General features: G+C 48.9%; 7 protein-coding genes across 7 annotated transcripts; 3 read left to right on the top strand and 4 right to left on the bottom strand.

The window, feature by feature from the left end:
• Window positions 1-739: 739 nt before the first annotated feature.
• ABOM_002985 (uncharacterized protein) lies at window positions 740-3,406 on the bottom strand (the record flags this gene model as incomplete). Its single annotated transcript, XM_022530115.1, has 12 exons — window positions 740-751; window positions 898-1,020; window positions 1,073-1,443; window positions 1,497-1,614; window positions 1,667-1,784; window positions 1,847-1,974; window positions 2,040-2,241; window positions 2,301-2,395; window positions 2,447-2,575; window positions 2,626-2,776; window positions 2,839-3,010; window positions 3,388-3,406. 12 exons carry the CDS (start codon window positions 3,404-3,406, stop codon window positions 740-742), a joined length of 1,638 nt encoding a protein of 545 aa, XP_022392578.1.
• A 1,265-nt stretch (window positions 3,407-4,671) lies between these two features.
• ABOM_002984 (exosome non-catalytic core subunit CSL4) lies at window positions 4,672-5,420 on the top strand (the record flags this gene model as incomplete). The annotated part of the gene is made up of 2 exons (XM_022530114.1): window positions 4,672-4,855; window positions 4,909-5,420. 2 exons carry the CDS (start codon window positions 4,672-4,674, stop codon window positions 5,418-5,420), a joined length of 696 nt encoding a protein of 231 aa, XP_022392577.1.
• Window positions 5,421-6,188: 768 nt separating this feature from the next.
• ABOM_002983 (GTPase RIA1) lies at window positions 6,189-9,765 on the bottom strand (the record flags this gene model as incomplete). Its single annotated transcript, XM_022530113.1, has 6 exons — window positions 6,189-6,568; window positions 6,635-6,957; window positions 7,017-8,540; window positions 8,591-9,528; window positions 9,602-9,622; window positions 9,703-9,765. 6 exons carry the CDS (start codon window positions 9,763-9,765, stop codon window positions 6,189-6,191), a joined length of 3,249 nt encoding a protein of 1,082 aa, XP_022392576.1.
• A 413-nt stretch (window positions 9,766-10,178) lies between these two features.
• ABOM_002982 (DUF4604 domain-containing protein) lies at window positions 10,179-10,732 on the bottom strand (the record flags this gene model as incomplete). Its single annotated transcript, XM_022530112.1, has 2 exons — window positions 10,179-10,645; window positions 10,702-10,732. The coding sequence occupies 2 exons, from the start codon at window positions 10,730-10,732 to the stop codon at window positions 10,179-10,181; spliced, it is 498 nt and encodes a 165-aa protein (XP_022392575.1).
• A 463-nt stretch (window positions 10,733-11,195) lies between these two features.
• On the top strand, window positions 11,196-14,572 carry ABOM_002981 (putative cell cycle control protein (Cwf8); the record flags this gene model as incomplete). Its single annotated transcript, XM_022530111.1, has 8 exons — window positions 11,196-11,208; window positions 11,271-11,315; window positions 11,365-11,803; window positions 11,859-12,322; window positions 12,378-12,823; window positions 13,272-13,445; window positions 13,545-14,372; window positions 14,426-14,572. The coding sequence occupies 8 exons, from the start codon at window positions 11,196-11,198 to the stop codon at window positions 14,570-14,572; spliced, it is 2,556 nt and encodes an 851-aa protein (XP_022392574.1).
• A 417-nt stretch (window positions 14,573-14,989) lies between these two features.
• On the bottom strand, window positions 14,990-15,523 carry ABOM_002980 (mitochondrial 54S ribosomal protein mL43; the record flags this gene model as incomplete). The annotated part of the gene is made up of 3 exons (XM_022530110.1): window positions 14,990-15,281; window positions 15,343-15,425; window positions 15,485-15,523. The coding sequence occupies 3 exons, from the start codon at window positions 15,521-15,523 to the stop codon at window positions 14,990-14,992; spliced, it is 414 nt and encodes a 137-aa protein (XP_022392573.1).
• Window positions 15,524-15,831: 308 nt separating this feature from the next.
• On the top strand, window positions 15,832-17,205 carry ABOM_002979 (U1 small nuclear ribonucleoprotein 70 kDa; the record flags this gene model as incomplete). The annotated part of the gene is made up of 5 exons (XM_022530109.1): window positions 15,832-16,093; window positions 16,155-16,282; window positions 16,353-16,449; window positions 16,542-16,931; window positions 16,985-17,205. 5 exons carry the CDS (start codon window positions 15,832-15,834, stop codon window positions 17,203-17,205), a joined length of 1,098 nt encoding a protein of 365 aa, XP_022392519.1.
• Window positions 17,206-18,036: the final 831 nt, after the last annotated feature.

Below are 18,036 nucleotides of genomic sequence, written 5' to 3'. Positions count from 1 at the left end.
TCTGCTAGATGTTTACGGACTACATTAAAGATGGCTGTACAACGAGAAATACAAAGGATATGCTATATGAAACATGTATCTACAAGGGTGCTTCAATGATCGAAGTAGTTGTTAAAATATTACCGCTAGGTCACCAAAAGCGTGAACACATAGATTGAGCTCTATGCAGTGTATATCAATATTTCCCCATAGCCGTCATATTTCACTTGCGCGCCATGCGACACGACATGGTATCATTTAGTATCTTCAGCAACATACTCTATCTCGAAAAACGGGTGTGATTTTACTAAAAATCTCGACGCCATGCACGAGGGGGTTCCTTCTGAACCAAGAGAAATAAGGCCTATCAGTCCCAGCGTCTGTCCCTTATCATCACTTACTCCTAACTGAACACCATCCCCCTGTTCTAGATCGAGTTGTGCCTCCTGCAACGTGTTCTGCGGTTCTATAGTGAAACCCCACGCCGTGTCTTTAGATCCCTCGTGCAAGTAGGAGAGTGGGTATCCCGGAAACATCCGTGTACCTTGGAAATAGGTGTTTTCCTTGTTTTCGATGTCACTTAAAAGGGTGTAGGTACCGCCAGCAAGAACACGTCTTTTGTTATTAGTGGTGGCGATCATGCCGTGCAAATTGACAGCATTTTTCTCCGATTGCAGAAGGACTCGCCGCCATTCCTTCCGGCACTCCTTCACCCAGTCCATCGCAGCGGAGGAGTGTCCCGCCAGAAATGCACCCTTGGCTATTTGATTGGCTACTAAATATTAGCATAATGCATATCGCCATATCCGTTTATCATTGATGAGTCCTACATATTGCTGAGCTGGGCTGTGACTCCAGGGCGAGGTAATGGCCGGTCCCCTTCTCCCTGAAACGGACTTGGACAGTGGCTTCACTTACAACCCGCTCTTTTGCTTTCTCGCCTTCTATAATCCTTGAGAACCTGTTCTTGACATCTTCGTGCCTAGGAATTTTCGTTATAATATCCTCGATTGACAGGAGATTTTCTTGCTGTTTGTTTTGCTGTCAGGAGGCGTTCTGAAGGGTGGCAGGAATATACCTATGATGTACTAACCTTGACCACTCGCCAGTTATAAAAGGAAGCCACAGTGGAACACCAAGCTGAGGGGCTTTCATAATCATTAGCATCGCTCACTTCATCAATAGAGGAGACAATATACTTATTGCAAAGCAAGGTATCGCCACCCTTAGCCTCCCATGTCATGCTCACGTTCAACGAACTCTCGCTGTTCTCGGCCTTGTTTGCAGTCGACGACGCAGAGCTAGCACTAGCTGAAGCTTGGACCCATGGCGAGGAAAAGCTCAAACTGGCTGCAGCTTTCATTGCTTTTGATTTCTCAGATACACTGGCCTTTCCCAGGGCGGCCGAGTCTTCCGTTGCGTGTAGGCGACCACCCAGTTCAATGCGGGTGGCGAAGAAGGTTCCTAGATATCTTTCGTCAGATATAACATTCAGTGATAAGATATATAATATATACCGTATCTGGCTTTGAACGCTGTGAGAGATGCCATGTCTGTAACACAGGCGAGATCTTTCGCGCATTCTTCGGTGAGTTCTAGGCTTTCATCATCAAGTTGAAGGACAACACGAGGGAACTAATTATTAGAATCACTCAATTGATAAAAATCCTAAAAATGAGGCACTCACATTGTAAGTGATGGTCATATGCTTTGTTTCTTCAGTAGTGGCCCTAGATTCAGATGCCTGCTCTTCTTCCTTGAAGCCAGCTTGGGCCCCGGCGCTGAAACCAAAGGCTCCCCCACCACTAGTTTGGTTAGCTATACATATCTCTGCGTATAGTCATCAATAGTATCAAGTCTTACTTACACAGCAACTTCTGCAGCAGTCTCAGACAAAGAACTAGAGGCAATGGCCGACGCTACAGAGGATTTATTCTCAGAAACCTCGACATAAGAGTCATCTTCAACTCGATAACGAGGGATGAATAAATGCCTCTGTTCAAAATCCATTAGTTGTGTCTTTTCCCACGGAGCTTACCTGTCGAAAACGAAATACATACCGCGGGAATAACAATGTCTTTATCATCCTTTGAAGCATTGAAGTCAAGGAACTGACGGGACCTCAACTGGAACGCTGGATACATGGCTCGTTCGACTTTGCAAACGGTGCCCTGACGCAACAGTCTAACGTAACTTCCATGCAGAAGGGCATTGGTTTGCAAGACGGTGTTCCATTGTCCTTGGGTCATATCGGTGGGATGACTAGCAAAATTTTTCCGTTAGCGTAGTCCAAGACTATATTCTTGGTAAGGGAAAATTACACCACCGTTCCTTTACCAACCCCAGCCATAAAGCTTGCGTGATCGTAAGAGCTGGTCAGAATGTCTGGTTTGTCGACCGTGCTGAGTTCTGCTTTCTACTAGAAATCAGTTGATGGTACAAATACTAAACAAGGCATCATGCGTACTCTCAACTCTAGCTCTAGCTTCTCTTTCAGAAACTCTTTGGTCACATCGTTCATCTCCGAAGTCAAAGCGCGAGATTTGAAATAGACAGCATATGCCTGTGATTCTGCCACTGGCTCATTTGCTCCGGGCTATCACAGTCATCAGTAACCTCCACATGGGAGAGAACAACTGTACTCACAACTTGAGTCGAATAACCCTGCTTGTCAGACTCCTCCGTCTTCTCTTCCTTGCTCTTCGTTCCACCCCTATCGAGCGACTTGATATACTCGGTGAAAGGCAAACCCTCATTCGCAACAGCCCCAACTTTGTTGCAGAAGGGGGATCCTTGCCTGCAAGCTTGTTAGTATATATGTGACCTCTGAGCCTTGGGAAGGGACTAGCCACTACATACAGCCTAACACTCAACCCATTCTCGCTATTCAGCATCACACGAATATCGGACAATTTCGTGCCCTGGACATTTTTAAAACTGCCCACAGTGACGAATTTATCCATTTTGGCTTTGCCGGAGTTGTCATCATAAACGTAGATGTCGAATATGGCTTGGGGGTCATTTTCATTTGCTACAGGATTGTTAGCACGTATAGAAGAGAAAAATCGAAGCGAGGATTGCCTTCTTCAGCGTCCTTAAGGGACCTTTTCAGTTTGCTCAGGTCAAGATCCTCGGCCGCCGTATGCCCTTTTCGGACCTTGCTTCGGCCAGCAGACGCGCTCATATTGGATAGTAGTCGCTTAAAGAACAGTAAGGAAACGATTAGATATGTCTCAAAAAGTTCAAGTACTTAGGTGCTAGGTAAGCTCCCCGTATTTATATTCAGGTGTAAGATAGCAATGGGACGCTGTGCATGTTGGCATCCAATCGACTGTCTACCTCTGACCGCTCTTTATCATTACATAGCTTCAACCTCTTATCCCCTCTTTCTCAATGCAAGAATCTGACCTCTCAGTTTTCCGGCCATGAACGGGCAGGAAAGTGGGGGAAGGGGGAGGGGAGGAGAGAAACTGATCTGGCCTAAGGGACTTTGGCATATCAGACATTAGCTATGGGGAATGATAGGCATAGGCAGTAGGAAGTAGGAGAGTTCCTGTAGAGCATCTCCATCAATCTACCCCCTACACGTGGTCCCTATCTTTGACTGGTAGGCTAATACACCCCCTTACATTTGATTGGCTAGTATGTATGCATGGACTGAAGATGTGGTCCGAATCTGCCCAAAAGTCATGTAGTTGCTGCCGGGTTTATGCGTATGAGCCCGACTTGCGGGGGCGATTATAGCCCCCAGGCTGATAATTATGTCGTATTTGGGGTCGTACGCTCTAGCTTGTCGATCACACAGCCAAATCCCATCGAGCTGATGCTTTCTGGCTGTCAACAGATTCGAGGCTTGAGCTGAATTCCTGCAGTAGTCCCCACTTAGCCAAAGGTTAGCACGGCCAGTCTTCAATGCGAGATCCAAAATCCAAAAGGAAAGTGCCAGAAGCCCAATCTTCTTCTGACAAGATGGTATCGGAAATAGTAAAAGGGTATTATTGGTGTGTTTTTATGCGAAAGGAGCAAATGCAGAAGGTCGTGAATCGTGACAAAAACATATCAAGATCGGAAAACGATTCTTCAATCAGGAACCGGGATATTGTGTTGTCTTGGGGAGTATATACTCTTTCCAGCCACACAGACCTTCATCCCGGCTTCTATTAGTGTAATTGATACACCCTTACGACAGCTTAGTGCCATTGCACAAGTTACAATAAGGCTTAGCGGCGTAAGTGAATATATAATGGATATCCTTTATTGAATCAGAGAGGAGGTTGATGTGAGAGTGGATAACACTCAGACTCTAGGTCTGAATCCGTATGATATCACCTGGATCACACGTAGTATATAGCTATATGCCCGAGCCCGTGGCATATATATAGCTATATCGTACAGACCATGTATATCAGAAGTTCAGAAAATCCTTGAGGGCCTGTTTAGAGTGAAAACCAATCCATATGCGTATATAATTTCAAGAATCGATTGCTCTACTTCAGTACTACCAGATGCACTCAGGGCTGCATGTAGATCACTCCGTAGTAGGTAGGCGGTAAAGAGAGCTAGCAGTGGACCCACCGGGAAAGCTTTTCTCCACCGCCGACAAGTTTTCACTTGCGTCCCTCAACAGAACGAAGCTCCAGTTTTCCCTCATCATACATTCATTTATTCTTTTCTTCGTGCCATTGCCCTGAAATGGCAAGCACACTTCCAGCCCTGGCCATTCCAGGCCAACGTCTGGGCCCAGTGACCTCCTACACAGCCGGTCCAGGCACGCACGTACAACAATCCAATGTCTACGCCTCCATCGCCGGCCCAGTCGTCGTCGAACCGGCGCAACCAGGCTCCTCCAAGGGAAAGGCTACTCTAAGCGTCTCTCGTTCTATCAGGGCTCCTGGAACAGGCAATGCCCCAACCCCGCAACCACGGCAGCTGGCGCCAAACCCAAACAGAAATACAACACCCTCCCCGCAGTCGACTCGGTGGTGCTGGCGCGTGTGACGAGGGTCCAGAAACGTCAGGCTACTGTATCTATCCTGGTTGTGTTGGATGAATCGGGCGCCACCCAAGGTGTCAATCCCTCCCAGACGACATCCGATAACGACAACATCGAGGCGATTCTCTCCTCCGCCGCCAATCCCGAGAATCATAGCAGTTCCGACGAGCTCCGCTTCCAGGCTCTTATCCGGAAGGAAGATGTGCGTGCGGTTGAGAAGGACCGCGTCGTGATGGACGAGATGTTCCGCGTTGGCGATATCGTGCGTGGAACCGTTATTTCCCTCGGAGACCAGAGTTTCTACTATTTGACGACTGCACGCAACGACCTGGGCGTGGTTATGGCTCGCAGCGAAGCCGGCAATATGATGTTCCCCGTTAGCTGGAAGGAAATGAGAGATTCGATCACCGGTCAGGCGGAGTTGAGGAAGGTGGCGAGACCGTTTTGATCGGTTTGATGCCAGTTGAGGGCATTCGTCACTGATGCTTCTTGCCCCCCTCACTTCATTATCATCACAAGGCTGAGAAAGGCTCGTATGTCGCGTCCTTTTCTTGGTACTTCAGAGAGTCGCGTGCCGGCGCAGAGGACCGGAGAGATCCGTTGATCCCTCTCTCTCTTCCGGAAGAACTTTGCCGCGTCCTGCTCGGAACTGTCTTGGACAGACTATACGACTAGAGTTGAGATGCTCTGGACTTTTTCACGTAGCAGATTCTCCATCACCTTGCATACTATTGCTGTACATATCAGAAGTACTGGCCCACCGGTGCTTCGCGCTTCACATTCAATGATGTGTGACGAGTTACGAACAAGATAATTCAAGAGAATACAATAACTCTGATCGTTTAGACAGTTATGAAAGATTAGGCACTCAAATCGCTGTTTATTTACACCTCTAGTATCCATGGTTCTGGCCTTCTCAATGCTGAACTGCGTTTGTCACCGGAGGAAGATAAACGGTATCTCGCGTAGCGATATACTCATCTTCACGACCCTCCTCATGATTCTCTGTTCACTTATTTTGTGGACTGGAGCTGCTGTAATCGAGGGTACAATATCTTCAAGAACATCGTAGTTACACTCAATCCGATAATGGAACTATTCTAATGATTCAAATAACTTTTTCTTTGTACTGTATGTACACATATTCCAGCGCAATATCCAAATGCTTTATCTATCGTACCATAAATCCACACAGGCATAAACAAAGAAACCTGTTTTACTTCTTCAGCGTCTTCTGCTTCTCCGCGTCAATCAACTTCCTTCCCTGGACCACCAGTCCCTTTCGAGTTCTCACGGCATCCATATACCGCTTCGCCACGTTCTCCCTATCGGCCAACTCGCCCAGATCCTCCAATTCTTCCTCGGTAGCTGGTACCCAGAAGGGGTCTTCGTCGAGGGCCTCGAATCCGGCAAAGATAAGTTGTGGCTGCGCTGCACCGGAGGTACGCTTACGAATCTCCTCGGCGAATCCGAATGATTCGGCAACGGGGAGCAGGGCCAGGATTGTGAAGAACGGTGTTCCTTCCTTCATAGTCTCGGAGAGGATACGGCCGCGACGTCGGGTTATTACACCGTAGACACGACCGAGGACTTCGGCTGTTTTGAGTCAGTATATATTCCGTGTAACTTGGATGGGATAGGGCTGTTAAAGAGGGTGCGTACTCGATGCTTGAATTTCACAACTGTACATTGCGAGCATGATTCGAGGACTCCAATCAAGGAATCCCTGCGAGATGCTCTCACGAACAAGTCTGATTCCCTCGCCCGTCAGGCGACCGAGATCAAGTTCTTCCTCGCTGGCATTGACAGCTATCTCTTCTAAGAAGACGGCCGTTCCTTGCATGGGCTCTTGACAGAGAGGACCCTGGCCGGTTGCCAGTTGGAAGGCATATGTGACCTTGTCGCAGAAGTCACGCACGATCAGGGCTTCACGGCTGCTGGTTTCTGTGTTGACGGTGGGCTGTTGCTTGGGATCTTCCAGCAAACTGCTTCTTGTCAGTCTATGCCATGCATGAATGTTGCAGGGTTTCTGGATTGGACTTACAATTTCTCGCACGTGTTGACTGCGGTGGCATCGACTAGGATGTTCGGTCCCACTCGTCTTGGGCCGAAGGCAGTGATTCTATCTACGACGTCCTTCCACAGTTCCTTGTCTTCTTTTACTTCTTCGTCGAATATCTTGTTTAGTTCGTTCCTGAAGTCCTTGAGAGAGAGGATACTTCCTTCGCGGGCTTCATCTGTTGCATCACTCGTCTCTACCTGCTGAGTGCCATCTGGGGTTCCGTTGGCTGCCTTGTCCTCTGCTGCTGTGTGCCGCTGAGATTGTAGTCGTTTGATAGTTCCGACGTGTTTAGAAAGGTAGTCAGTCACGGCTTCAGGTAGAGGCACAACGCGTAGCCGGATAGATAGTTGCTTTGATGCTGAAACTGCCAGAACACCTCCCCGTCCCAAATCTGGGTTCTTCGGTGCAGCCATTTCTGGAGCATTGACGATGGTTTCGCGGTATGGTACGATTGTTTCGCCGGTCTGAATGTCGCATTTGGCAAAACGTTCGCGAAGGTCCTTCAAGCAACGCTCGAGATGCAGTTCGCCGGCTGTCAGGATGACATGCTCACCGTTGGGGAGCACATCGTACTGCGCGCATGGGTCGCTTTGTTCCAAGAGTCGCAGACCGGTGACCATCTTGCTCAGATCGGCAGGGTTGGCTGGTTCAAGAGCGACTCTTACGATAGGTGGAGTATTGAGGGAAACACCAGCCAGGTTAATGCTTCCCTCGAGCTGTGAGCACAGAGTTCCGGTCTTCAACACGTGGCCTGCAAGGCCTCCGATGCCAAAGACCACACCGGCGGGAACAGACTTGAGCGGCTCGAGACTACGTCCCATAAGAAGATACAAGTCTGTGACAGTCACCTTCTGTGGCACAGGGGTAGCGTTCGGATTTTCCGGTGAGAACTTCGGGGCGAGGACGTAGACAGAATCACCCACTGAAAGGGTTCCTGAATATAGTCGTGCAAAACCTATCAGGTGCTCTGGGTCTTCCTTCTCCTCTTCCGGCGCTTGGTTATTGTCGTCTATGGTAACACTTTCAAAGGCAGAAGTGATCCGCGCATAGCCGTCGTCCTGCTGTTCACCGTTGGCCTCCGCTTGCATTTTGGCTATTTCCTCTCTCTTTTTCCGAGCAATCTCTCGGGCCTCATCCGCCGACATAGTCGCGCCGGAACGCTTTTGGCTTGAAGACAGTTCACTTTCCGGAATGGCAACCATCTTGCTGACATATGCTACCACGGGCTCGTCCGGACCCGTCTTGAAATTGATCATTGCATCTTTCACTTTTGTATCCACAAAGTCTGCGCCAGGTGACTCTTCAATCAAGGCTGGTAACCGGGTTTCTTGGGCAGCTCGGGGACTAGGAAGATATTCAATAACAGACACGAGGACTGCGGTTGAAAGAGGAAGCCACATAGAGAATAGTGTTGTCATTATATTCCTCGGGTCTCGAGATCGTAGAATATATGCCGGGATGGTGATATTCAGAGATTTTGTAATTTTCTCCAATAAAGCAGGGTCACTGTCAATTGTCAGTTAACAAAATATACCTAAGTGTTCGGTATATCATACCCTTTGCCTTTACCTCCACCTGTGGTAGCTTCGTATGCAGCCCAGATACTGTCTAAAACCAACTGAACGAACATCGGTTTCAAAGCTCGTCCTTTAAGATGTTTTTGGCCCAGAACTCGTTTCGTCTTGGGGTCCAAGTAGTAGTCTCCCCAGAGCACTTTCTCAAGAACTGCCCGCTTGATCCCGAGCTTCTTTTCGTAAATAGCAGCGAATTGGCGGATGGTGAAGGCCCACCCGTCCACAGCACTACCAAAGATGACATTGTTCTTCTCAGGGGCAAAGTAAAGGTCCTCATCATCTCGCTCTACATATTCAGCAGCATCTGCACTACCCTGTGTAGATTCATCATCGTGTGTTTGCTTCTTGGTGCGATCTTTCTCGGCCGCCGCATTGGCGCGTTCTTCCATGCGCTCTCGCCACTGGAGATCTTCCTCCATTCGCTCACCTTGGTAGAAGCTACCGATGACTGCATTGACCTGCTCCAACAGTTTGCTCATATGCGAGTAAGCCTCACTGGGGCTCATCTTTAATTCAGTAACCAGTCTGTCGATCTTATTTATAACCAGGATGGGTTTTAGCTGCTCGACCCAGCTCTGGCGCAGGACAGTGACTGTCTGACTGCATACACCCTCTACAGCATCGACTAAGACAATGGCCCCATCACACAGACGAGAAGCCGTTGAGACCTCGCTGCTGAAGTCGATATGTCCCGGGGAGTCGATAAGATTGATCAAGTACTCTTTGGTTACTGGAGCAGCGTCGGGAGCAGGACGACGCATCATCGAAAAGAACAAAGAGATCGCCGACGACTCCATGGTAATACCTCGAAGCTGTTCATCCGGGCGAGAATCCAGATAGCGGATCTTGCCCGCCAGCTTTGGTGAGATGATGCCATTAGTGGCGATAAGGCTATCGGTCAGAGATGTTTTGCCATGATCCTATAACCACGCAAGTTTTCTAGAATTAATATCGAGTGACTTTCCATCGAGCTGAGCAACCGTAGCTACTTACAACGTGAGCCAAGATACAGATCTGCGATGCTGGTTAGCTATGGGTATCCCGATATGAAGGAACTCGTGACATCAAAGTGGGATGATGGAGGGGCTACGTACATTCCGTATGTCATCGGGTTTCCGTTGAAGACGGACCAGACCCTCGACATTGACGACGGGCATTTTGGGAAATAGGCTGGTGTCAGTGACCAACCTGAATCCGAAAAACCAGATCAAAGGTCTCCAAGTGGTTAGAATATATCTGAGTTGGTGTCCCGCGTACTGCGGAAGAATTGAATTCTATGACAAAAATGGAAAAAAAAAATATTGGCGGAAAAGCCAAAGCTTTTCAACGACTAGGGAACTACCGCAAAATAATACGACTATGATTATTATGAGGCTATAATTGAAGGACCATGTCTGGAAGCGTGCATCTAAAGTATTTTATCGTTGATTATTAATTATTCTCAGGTTGTTATCGAATATGATGACTACTCTACTGGTGCCTGAACTAAGAGGGCTTTGCCGCATAATATGAGTCAAATCGAGACATTATACTAGTATTATGACTGGGTAAATCGGTAGTCATTCATGCATCATTCCTCGTCAAACGAGAGCTTGATTTTCTTCTTCTTTTGCTTGGGTTTCCGAGATCCAGTGTCTTTCGGCTGTGTTTCTTCTTTTTCTGCTGCAGGCTCTTCTTCGCCAATAACCTTTGCCTGCTTTCGCTTCTTTGGTCCGCCTATCTCTGCCATATTCTGTTTCGATATGGGCGCGTCTTGCGGGGTACTTGCCTTATCCTGTTCTTTATCTTGGGATGTGGGCTGTTCCGGGTCTGGTTCTCCTTTCCCCGTGTCCCCGATATCCTTGTTACTATCGCGAACGAGAGCTTCATATTCCTCTTTTGATATAACTTCGTTGCTCTCTTCATCAACATAGGTAGGCTCATCATCGTCGTCGGCATCTTTTAGTTTTCGGGGTCGAGCAATTGGGCGCTCAAGGCGACCGGAGGTATCTCCATATTGGTTTCGAAGTCGCTGTAAGAATGCCGGTTCTTTCGCCTCTATTTTTGGAGTATCAGTCTAAACTCCGCGTAATGGTGATACAGAGCCGACATACCATATGCGAGATTCTTCGACTTGAAGGACATGTTTGAATAGTCCCACAGTAAATTGTTAGTTTAGATTCCGCCAGACAAATAGCAAGGGATATATCGCTACCGCGACATAAAATATTCAAGCAAAGAAACAGAGTAGTGCCTCAATTCTCATATCCTCCGGCTACTGATAGAATATTGAAGAGGGAAGCTTGGACGGGACAGACAAGCTCCGTCAATGATAGGTTATTATAATAGCTGCAATCGCCTCCTTCAATAAGTAGGGTAGCAAAGCTGGCAGAATAAACAAGTGTACAGGAGAAACGAATATATTGAGTCAAGAGGAATAGGGTGGACTTCGACTTGATCGTTTGCGCATGGTTGCTTGCCGCCAAGAGATCTGCGGCTAAACCCAAAAGATAGGCGGACCGTCGAAAAGTCCAAAGGAGCCGCAGCTCTCGTGGTGAAGAGCAACATCTCTCTCCCTCCCCACATCCATCCATCTTCCAGAAATACCATGCTGTGTGCAAGTGAGTAGCAAGTGTCATGCAGTTTAAAAATTTAATGGAAAACTGACGGTAATTGATGACAGTCTCGGGAGAGGCACCACAGGTGCCCGTCGTCTCGCCCAAGAGCGGTATGTTGCAACCTCGAACAGCACCCGCACCGTATCTAACGTCTTTCAGGCAGCGTCTTTGAGAAGCGCCTCATCGAAGCATACATCGCCGAAAATGGGAAAGACCCTGTGAACGGAGAGGAGCTCTCTACCGATGACCTTATCGAGGTCAAGTCCGAGCGCGTTGTTCGACCCCGTCCCCCTACACTCACCTCGATTCCTTCTCTACTCAATGTGTTCCAAGAGGAATGGGACGCCCTTGCCCTGGAGACATACACACTGCGACAGACATTAGCCCAAACGCGCCAGGAGCTGAGTACGGCTCTCTACCAGAACGATGCGGCGGTCCGCGTGATCGCGCGCTTGACCAAAGAACGAGATGAAGCTCGTGATGCGCTCTCTAAGGTGACCGTCGGCGCTACACGCGCTGCTGGCGGTGAAGCAATGCAGGTTGATTCAACTGGACTGCCTGAAGCAGTTTTGTCACGTGTCGAGGGTACACAAGCAGCGTATGTACAAATTGTGTGGTTTGTGAATCCTGACCCCGTAGCTAATTGCAAATAGGCTCTCTAAGACTCGCCGTAAGCGCACTGCACCGGAAGGCTGGGCAACCAGCGATGCTATCTCCACATACAAGCCCGCTCAAAATACCGAGCCCCTCTACCCCGGTGGCAAGGCCCTGTCTGTTAATGCTTCCGGAGAGCTTGCCCTTGTTGGGGGCGCTGACGGTGTTGTTGGTGTCTACTCGCTGTCTCAGAAGCAAGTCGTCCAAAGCCTGCAGGCAAATGGCCCAGTCACCGATGCTGTCTGGGCAGGTGATAAGGCCGTCGTTGCTTCGTCTACCGGCTCAGTGAAGGTTTTCGAGAATGGCAATGAAGTTGCTGATTTCAGCTCTCATGCTGGTGCAGCCACGGCGCTCGCCCTGCACCCTACTGGCGACATTGTCGCTTCCGTTGGCGCTGACAAAAGTTACGTGCTTTACGACTTGACGACCAACTCCGTGATTACCCAGATCTTCAGTGACGCATGTGAGTAAAACCCCGCCAATATGAGTACTGCACAAGTCCTAATTTTCCTCTTTAGCTCTTCTTTCCGTGAAATTCCATCCTGATGGCCATCTTATTGCTGCCGGTGGCGTGGATGGGCAGATTAAGATCTTCGATGTCAAGAACGGCTCGTCTGCCGCTAATTTCACTCTGTCTGGACCCGTCAAGTGCTTGTTCTTCTCTGAAAACGGCACATTCATGGCCGCAGTCGCCGAGAGTTCTACAGTTGTTTCTATTTGGGATCTGCGCAGTGCATCAGAAGTCAAAGCTCTGGAAACCGGCAGTCAGATTGATTCTATCAACTGGGATTACACCGGACAATTCCTACTCACTGGCGGACCTAGCGGGTTGACCGTCCAGCAGTACACCAAGTCAACTAAGTCATGGTCGGAGCCACTGCGAAGTGCTGTCCCTGCAGCTGCCGTGGCGTGGGGTGTTGCAGCTCAAAGCATTGTGGCTTTGAACCGTGACGGTGGAATCACAGTATTGGGGGCCCAGTAATAATGATACCTTTCAGAGAAAAGCAAAGCATTGAGTTTGTACTTTTAGTTCTTGAAATTATGGATGCTGGTTTTCACCTGAACTTCACAGTTGGAAGAGAGAAGAACTGAAAGAATAAAAGACAATAGATTACTGTCTTGGATGTACTGTTGTTACCCGGAGTTGAAATTAACACATACCAGAACATGTTTGGCCGGAATCCGTCACATTAATAATATGTTGTTCCAGCCGGTGATCGGGATCTAATTTAGGAGTAGATCTGGTGACATGGGGGGTCAACTCCCTCTTTTTTTTCGTATTTCTTTCTTGCCCTTTTACTTATCTTATCGGGCTCTCAAATACCGGTGGCCAACTATTGAAGAGGGCGGCATATCATGTCATCTCTCCACCGCAAGGACTCGGCTCCGGACTTATTACATTGGACGATTAGGAACTCTTCCGCCAGCTGTATCGCTCCTTCGATTTCGACTCTCACATCTCTCTCACCCCCTTCCTCTTTATACTTCCCAGTCATTCGGTTCTGACCCCTGCTGGACTTCAGCCCAAGCAACTTGACATGAATGAAGACTCAGGTGTGCAGTTTGTGGCTGCAAGGCCGAGAAAGGTTCGCCCCATATCTTTCCGTTGCCTTCAAGAGGCGGGGCACCCATTGTGCCAATCCTAGAGAGATGGGAGCTCGCTGACGACTATCATGAAACTACAGCGTAATCACCGACAAATGTCCCGAACATCTCATTCACCCAGTCGCCGTTTCTTTTCACAAAATGGGGAGCCATCGTCCTCCAGAGCTCCGCCCAACCAGTTGCCACCCATGAGATACGTTGGGGACGGACTCGATTTGAGGAGACCTGTCGTCTCGGCTTCCCCTCAGACAGAGGAAGTAATCGATTTGACAAATGAACCGGACTCGCCTCCACAGCAGCGAGATTTGAGTGCTCGGGCAACATCGCGGCGACCTAGACAACCCCGCTTCGGAAGGGATATCATGGCAGATGTTGTGGACTTAGAAGATGAACCGGATAATACAATTGATCTCGACATCCCTAGCAGTCCAGAGGTTCAATTCGTGGGTGCCAGCGTTCGACCCCAGTTACCTCGACCATCGCCACCACAGCCTAGAGGTTTTGATTTCGGCGCTGGGCTTGTACGGTTCCTACGGTTAGATGACCCCAGAGTTCAACACTTTCCTGGCAGAGGGCTATTTTCTAGAGATCCTGGATGGAGAACGAGAGGCCCCCGTCGCCCGCCACATGATGTGGAGACCTTTTGGATCGGAGATAGATCGGGCGGAGCAGTTGATCTCACGATCAACCTGGATATGGACGGTCCGCTGGCAATGGATTATCAGATCCCAGGGTTTTCACCTGATCGAGTGTCACGGCCAACGTACAAGCCACCAAGTCCGCCGCCAGAGGGGTTTACAAGGAACATTAAAGAAGATGAGGTCGTTTGTTGTCCGAATTGTGATGCAGAGCTCGGGACGGGTGACGAAATTCAACAACAGATTTGGGTGGTAAAACAATGCGGACATGTTCGTATCTCCATGATGCCCCTTGTGCTATCAGGCTCTAACATCTTATCCAGGTTTATTGCGGGCAGTGTGCCACCCATAGGTCCAAATCAAACGCTAAGAAGGCATCGCTGCCGGTGAAGCCGTTTTCTAAATGTCAAGTGGCAGATTGTGAGAAGTCTGCCAGTGCACCAAAATCGATGTTCCAGATCTATCTATGATACATATATTCTCTCCTTCCCATGTTTTATACAGGGTTTGCATGATTCCGGTGTTAGGCGGGCGGTGACTTGGTCTGGTTTGCTACTTCTTTGATACCCTTATTGCATTGATGGTTGAGTGGATGGATACTATATGGATTGCTAGTAGATCCGGTTACTAGCAGGTACGGAGCCCTGGAATACATTTTTGGTTAGGTCGCAACTACCTGAATAGGTTGCGAGTCCTATTAACCTGAAAATAATCTTTAAGATCAATGCATTTTGTACATACATATGCTACATACTCTTCTTAACATAAAAAGCATTGGTTTCCCCGAACAAAACAAACAGGCCCATAATACATTGTATGAATATGACAAGCTGGAAGCGTCGCAATCCAGAACATAACACCGTCGCAGTAAACCCAAAAACACCGCTTTAGACAGTCTTAACGTCTCCGTGATACGGGGACCAGATGCCTCTGACACTCTCGTTGATACTTGTGACGGGCTTCTTGGTACGCTTCAATTTCTCGCCGCTGGCCTCCTTAAGCAGGTTCGCCTTCTGGAAGATCTGTTCGGGCTCGAGGTTGCGAACACAGACCGCCTTCTCACGTCCGTTGATGTAGTGGCCCTTGACTACGGGGTGCTTGTGTGGTCGTGGCGATACGCGGATTTCAATCTGAGGGTTGGCTTTGGCGAAGGAGGGAAGAGTGTTCTTCAAGAAAGCTCTGGTTTAACACCACCATTAGCATCAATGACCAAGTACCACCTTGTATAGAAGGTACATACACCATCCCGCGGGAACTGCCAGCCCAGTCGCAGTAGTGAAAGTCCAAACGCTTGCATTGCAAAATAAAGGCACCCACGCCGTTCTGCGAACGATTAGCTATCGGGGTACCACGGACCTAGTTTTTGGAGAATATATGCATACTCTGGCAGTGGTAACTGCTCTAATTCCTTGCACAGGCATCTCTGCAATTCTTTATTTGATTGATACAGTAAGTCGAGAACCGGTCCACGGAGCGATAGTTCACTTTTCAGCACCTCCGGGCATGGCTGTCATTGGCTCGCGGCTATCCCGTCTAGCGCGCCTAGCGGCTTCCAGAATTGCAAGTGAGCTGCCAAGTCACGGAGCAACGCGAACTTGACTTAACGAGACCTGCGGTATTGTCTCAGAATAATTCCAACGCTCATCATTGCTTATGCCCATTGCGCATGGGAATCAACCCCCCATTTTGTCACACTGTATTTTACTACTAACTGACTGAGGGTTCAAAGATGACGGACAAGCTCCCCCCTCCGCTTCTCGCCCTCTTTCAGCCTCGTCCACCCTTGCGCTATGTTACTCCCATTGACCGTGCACCAGAGGACTGTAAGAAGAGTACACTCGGCGGTGTCGCACAGTTTCTCCCCGACTTGAAGGAGTATGAAGAGGAGTACCCCTACAATGCTACGGAGAGTTGGATCCAGCGCAAACTGCGACAGAAGCAGGAGAGGAAGGAAAACATCGAGCAACAATTGACAGAAGGCATTCATTCATGTATGTTATTTCTATTAACCCTGTAGTGGCACCTGAGCGCATGGATACTAAACCCTTCTAGTCGACCCTGCGAACGACCTGCAAGCTCGAGGCGACCCCTTCAAAACACTTTTTGTTTCCCGTCTTAGTTATGATGTCAAGGAGTCCGATCTTGAAAGAGAGTTCGGCCGATTTGGACCTATTGAGAGGGTAATCCTATTACAATCCAGCCTTTGCCTTTCTTTTTGTTTTTCTTATACTGATGTTATTGACTATCTAGATCCGTATCATCAAAGACACTGTAACCCCGAAGGGTTCGAAGAAGCCGCACAGGGGATACGCTTTTATCGTTTACGAGCGCGAGAAGGACATGAAAGGTATTACTGCAAATGATCAACACCTTTATTGGCCACAGGTATCTGCATCTTGAGAGCGTTTTGCTGACATGATATGCTTCTGATTGTTCCAGCCGCCTACAAAGAGACGGATGGCATTCGTATCAAAGACCGACGTGTCTTGGTTGATGTAGAACGTGGTCGCACTGTAAAGGGCTGGAAACCTCGGCGCTTCGGCGGCGGTCTTGGCGGCCGTGGTTACACCAAAGCCCTGCCCTCGCGCCCTATCGGCCCCGGGTCATTCGGTGCTCCCTCTGGACCTGGAGGTTACGGCGGTGGCTTCCGTGGTGGCTTTGGTGGTGGTAGAGGAAGGGGCGGCTTCCGTAACGAACGTTTCGGGGGTCCTCGGGGCGGTGTCGGATACCAAGGAGGCCGCAATGGATTCGGTGGAGGCGGGCAAGCTCCGCCAAACGCGCCATCGGGCCCCGGTGGTGGAAGAAGCGGTGGTTTTGGCGGCAGATTTGGTGATCGCGATCGGGCGCAACCGGAAGCAACCGTGAACCGATAAGGCCAAGAGATGGCTTCTCCGACCGCGATCGACGGGATGACCGGGACCGCGATGGTGGTGACCGTCACAGGGACCGCGACAGGGACAGCTACCGTTACCGGGACCGCGACCGTGACCGCGGTGATCGGGGTGACCGTGGTGACCGTTACGGAGGCCGGGAGGACTACGGACGCAAGCGACATCATGAGGATGATGCATATGATGACCCTCGCGCCAAGAGAAGATACTGAATACCTACCTTACGAAGGATTTCCCCCATTTAGTACACAACAATGGTTTGCTGGTGGGTATTTCTGATCGATCTTCCAGTTTCTCTCATCGTCTGTTTTGGCAATGGGTAAGGCAAGGTCCACGCCAATCATTCAGGTCTCCTGCCCTCAGGCTTGACCGTTACTTACAACAGTCGAAACATTATGCATCCTCATATTAAGCCGGAACCGAGGTATCTATATACACCGCTGGGATCTCATCATGATTTGATCCTTGGAATGGCCGTTTCTTTCCCGGAGAGTCGACGTCTACTGGAACCGCACACTTGGTCTCGATCCCTTTCTTACTGTTTTCCTTATCGAGTTCTTCTTCTGCTTGCTTGCATGTCCTTCTACCCTGTCAATTTCTTCCCCAGGGTTTGCACTGCTCTTTACGGGGTAAGTATGTACTTTAGGTAGTCAACTTCTTAGGTGGATTCATGGAGGTGTTACGGGGGTCAGGTAAGAAGATCAGGTAAGGTTTCTGCAACAACAAATAACCGATGCCAGGTATCTTCGTACAGTGTAAATCAAGGTAATGGTCGGAATAGTTCTATTTTATCCTCATGTAACATCCAGATATATAGTCACCGTAGGTTTATTTATGGTAGGATTTTAGCTTGGTATTCATGTATGTCCATCATACGCTCATCCAGCAATGAATAACCCGTCATAAACGGGCACCACTCATAACAAGAGAAAGAAAAAAGAAAGCAGCAGTAAAGCAAGCGCCAATACCTAACTCCAAGAAATGCCCAGGGGATTTCGTCGAAGAAGAGAAGACAAAAAAAGGAATCAGAAAAGACTTTTTTT

Source organism: Aspergillus bombycis (genome assembly GCF_001792695.1).
Source record: "Aspergillus bombycis strain NRRL26010 chromosome Unknown contig00013, whole genome shotgun sequence".
In the NCBI taxonomy this organism is placed as follows: domain Eukaryota; kingdom Fungi; phylum Ascomycota; class Eurotiomycetes; order Eurotiales; family Aspergillaceae; genus Aspergillus; species Aspergillus bombycis.
The sequence above is the reverse complement of the archived record's forward strand: the minus strand, read 5'-3'. Positions and strand labels throughout refer to the sequence as shown.